Genomic DNA, 4,690 nt, shown 5'->3' on the forward strand with positions numbered 1-4,690 from the left:
CAACATGGGGAAAAAAAAAAAAAAAAAAAAAAGGGGATGAGGTGTAGTAGAGATGAAGGCAAGAAAATCATTTTTAATCTTAAAAACAATGAAAAGGCAAAAAACAATTTCAAAAGGAAAATTAGCATTTATCCTAAAAAGGGATAAAATGGAGTAAGAAGGAAAAAAAAAAAAAAAAAAAAAGCTAGGTAGCTGGGCTGCCTAGCTAAACAAACATTTATGAACAGTTTACATACTAAGCATGTACACTTTTTTTTTTTTTTTTTTTGTTCATATGTTAGCTTTTTCATTTTCTTTTTGTTTCCGAAAATGCAATGTAACTAATTAAATTAATTTTGTAGTCGTATGCTGCGGAATAATACATGCTCATGTACCCGCGCAGTACATAAATATATTTGACCGTTATAATGTATGTGGAGCACCCATTAAACGCTCAGCTAAATTTGAAAAAAAAAAACATATACATACATGCTGATATGTTGGTGTGTAGATATACATATATATACATACACAAGTTCTTACGCACACGCGCATTATGCCTTATACCACAGGTTTTACATGCGGACTGATACACAACAGGGTATCAAACAAAGAAGAAAAAAAAAATATATAAATAAATAAAAAAATAAACGAACGCAATTTTTTTTTTCTTTAATGTGATAATAAGGAATATGCATGGAGGGCGCATTCAAGGAGGGGGCTCTCCTTGTACAGTGAGCTTCTATTCTTCTTGTCTTCTTCCCTTTTTCTCTTTCACTTAATATTTTTGGCGTACCAAAAATGTGCATAAAAAAAATGCGTACAAAAGTGGGGAGGGTAAATAGGGGTGGGGGGAAAGAATTATTTAATTAGGAAGGGGCAAGAAAATGCGAGCTTTCTTAAACTTCGCTGTGTGCACATGTACGCTGCACAACGTGGGGGTGAACACCGCCCATGCGCTGCTATTGACTGTGCATTAGTAGAACTAAATATTACATAAAAATGTAAATTATATGTATATATATATGTATATTGTACGCACATATGTACATATCTGTCTGTACATATAACAAACGATCGCATCGAGACTAGCTCACAGGCTGCCTGTTGTTGCCGTTGCACTTGTCATCCTTGGAATGGTGCTTGTTTTGTTGGTCCTTCTTCTTGTCGCTGTTTTTCCTCCTCTTCTTGTCTATCATATTTTTTAGCTGATTAAAAAGGCGAAGAACTTCCTTATGATCCAATTTCTGTATTGAGTCGATAAGGACGTCATAGGAATAATTAATCCCCCCTTTAATCTTAACAAATGTTTTCAAATAGATGTAGGTGAACATACCAATAAAAATTTGACAATCAAATCTATCGGTAGCACCACCATGTCCTGGAATGGAATGTCCAAAATCTTTAATTTTTAGTGCTCTCTTAAAACCTGATGCAAGGAAGCCACCAAAGGGTGCCAAAAACGCGGCAAAGAGGCTCAAAACTAATCCGTGAAAAACCATGTTGGTGTAATATATCTTATTGATAGATAGTAAGGAGGATAACTGACTTGGTAGGGTGTAATATTTTGGCTTGAAAATGGAACTACTTTCACAGTCGGTCGTATACAGCGTATAAAACGGTATAAGGGAAATGTGACTTTGAGGACAAACAAAGAATTTATAGTTTTGTAAAACGTACGTTGCACCTAGGCTATACAAAACGGTTATAACAGATGACCCAATAAATCCTTCGACTGTCTTCTTTGGGGATAATGCGATCAATCTTGTTCTTCCAAAGAGGACCCCAAATACGTAGGCAAAAATATCATTTACCACAACTGACGTTACGGGCACTACAAACCAAATTAACCCCGAGTAAATATTTGCAATGTGCATTAATGATTGTGTTACGATAAATAGGGATGATAATAGTATGATACCTATCTGAGAAAACTGATATCTTAAAGAAAACTTTCTTAGAGATAGTATAAACCATACTAATCCAAAAAATGCTGATGTGAACATAATTATAGAGTGATATTTTAATATGTACTTAAAGAGTCCTATTTGATGTTTCAATTTGGGAATAATCCACGGTATACCCCATGTCAATATGGTTAAGACAAACCAGTACCATCTTATGTAAAAAATTTCTGGCAATTTTTTGTCCTTGTTTTCTACGCTCTTCAAAGATATGATTTCTCTATACACAACGGTTACGAGTACTAGCACTAGAACAGAACAGTAAAAGTGTCCAGCTGCCACTGTGAGCAAGCATAAAAATATGAGTATGATGGTTGAGATTAATCTCACTTTGAAGGTATCTTTATTGTGTTCATGACTTTTCAAATTTGCATTATTGTTATTGCTATTCTGGCTCGATATGGACATTCTACTTTTACTTCCATTATTGGGTATTCCCCTGTATCCATAAAATCGCATAAAATTTGTAAATCTGTTGTTTGTACTTTTTAAATTAGCATAATCCTTCAGATATTTTAAATCTTTGTAACATTTGATTTCCTTACTACTACTTTTCCTCCTCCTACATTCTATCTTTTGGTTATTTTTTATCAGATTTTGATCTTCCCCATTTTCTCCCTTTCCGTTTATTTCGTCAATGCTTTTCTTTTTCTTGTATCCATTATTATTCCAATTCCTAAATTTATCTATATCATCTGCACCTTCGTTATTTGTATCTAGACTTCTGCTTTTACTTCTGGTCCTGTCTACAGTTTTATCTTCTTCGGAATAATTATCATCATTTGTTATGTTGGTTTTGTCTTCCTCCTCGTAAATGTCGCCGTTGTGTGATTCCTGTTTGTCATCCTCTACGTGGTTATTCACGTTGACTTCCTCCTTTTTTTTTTTTTCTCCTACATTGATATCCCCATTCGATAATTTTTTTTTTTTCTTCTTTTCCTTGTTGATCCCATCGCTATTATTTATCTTCGGGTTCTCATCCTCGCTAGTACTTCCAATGGATAAATCGTTTATGGGACCATTACTTTCCTTAACCTGTTCATTTCGTTCTGGCATTGTTTCCTTTAGTTTTTCTCACAAACCATTTTATACCATTAAAGCGCCTTCTTGTGTGTATCTGCAAACTACCTAAATGATGGTGATACCTTTTCCTCTTCTGTTCGTGGGTGGTATGTGCGAAATTAACTACCTTTTCAATTGGGGCAGCAATATAGGGGGGTGAACATGTGTGCCCGTTTATGCGGTTACGCGTCGACGAGCTATTCTCACGTGTGCACCGACGTATGGATGCGAGGCACATGGACTTGTTTGCGTTCGCACAGGCTGGCAAGCGCATCTGCAGTTGCATGTTTTAAGTGGTCATACACACGCACAGGTGAAATAAGCGCAAGGAGGAGTATACGGCTTACGTCAGCGTACCTACGCGCAAAGGCGCATACATGGGGGCGTACATAACGTTAACATAATATATGCATATGTGCATATATATGTGTGCATTCACGTACTCATGAGACTGATGCAGTAGGGCATATCTACACGAATTTCTTGGGGGAAAATCACGAGAGTGATTTCTTCTTTTTTATGTCAAAATTAACAAACCATGGAATTGGTAAGAGAAAAAAATCTGCAGCTTCTTTTAAAACACCCCTTAAGGAATAACGCTGCGGAGGTATCTCTCGAATGCTTATCCTTTTACATGCATGTACGGGTGACCCGCTGACTTAAACAATTGGGTACCAAAAAAGGAAGAACAACACGATAACAACAGTGAAAAAAAAAAAAATAATAAATAAGTAAATATATAAATAAAATAAGGTGAGAAAAAACGAAAGGGGCCGAAAAGAAGTTGGCTGATCAAAAGGCCCTATGCAGGAATATGCATACGCAAGTAAATGAACATAGGGGCATGCTGAAAATATGTGTGGTTAAAATTATGGACTTGAGAAATGCTCCTTAGGAGAGTTCACATCACTGATGGATGTGTAGCGTCTTTGGGGGATAACAACTTTCTCAAATTTTCTCACAAATGAGGAAAATAGTAGAACAGAAAAGGCGTTAAATTAAAAGGGGGAAAAATGACCGTAGGGATTAACGTACGGAAGAACGCAAAAAAGAAAGCAACAGGCACGCAGAAGGGAACGCAAACGGGAACGAAAAATAAACGCAAAATGATCGCAAAAAATGAACACAAAATGATCTCAAAAATGAACGCAAAATGAACGAAAAGGTTAACGCAAAAAATGATACTCTTACGCTTCCTCGGAAAATATCGCTGGCACTTTTTTATATTCACGTACGAGATAGTAGTTCAAACGTAAGCTGCGCGTAAAACAGCTAAAAAAAAAAAAAAAAAACGTATTTGTCACTGGGCCATGGAATTAACGAAAAAACGCAGGTGAAAAAACTGCTAAAAAAATTAAATAGGGATACGTAAACACTTTTGTTACGCAAGTGGCCTATTCACATTGTTGTTCACCGCGACACGTATTGCTTATGCGTTGGCGAAAAATGCCCTATGTATAAACAAGCACATAATAAGTGCTTTTCCCTAATGCCGTGTAAGCTGCATGTGCTACATCTCAGTATGCTGAAATGGACGATAAAAATTTTTTAAACACCCACTGCAACGTGCGAGAAGTTATATAAAAAAACAAAATAAAAAAAAAAAAAACAGGTAAAGAAAAGGCACAACAGGAATGGCCCAAGTGGCATATAAAAAAAAAAAGTAACACCAACACGAATGGCCC

The 4,690-nt window shown here is 36.0% G+C and overlaps 1 protein-coding gene across 1 annotated transcript; it reads right to left on the bottom strand.

The window, feature by feature from the left end:
• Positions 1 to 1,067: 1,067 nt before the first annotated feature.
• On the bottom strand, positions 1,068 to 2,999 carry AK88_01767 (uncharacterized protein; the record flags this gene model as incomplete). Its single annotated transcript, XM_012479402.1, has 1 exon — positions 1,068 to 2,999. The coding sequence occupies one exon, from the start codon at positions 2,997 to 2,999 to the stop codon at positions 1,068 to 1,070; it is 1,932 nt and encodes a 643-aa protein (XP_012334825.1).
• Between the last annotated feature and the right edge of the window lie 1,691 nt (positions 3,000 to 4,690).

The sequence above is a fragment of the Plasmodium fragile genome, assembly GCF_000956335.1.
Source record: "Plasmodium fragile strain nilgiri unplaced genomic scaffold supercont1.16, whole genome shotgun sequence".
NCBI lineage: Eukaryota > Apicomplexa > Aconoidasida > Haemosporida > Plasmodiidae > Plasmodium > Plasmodium fragile.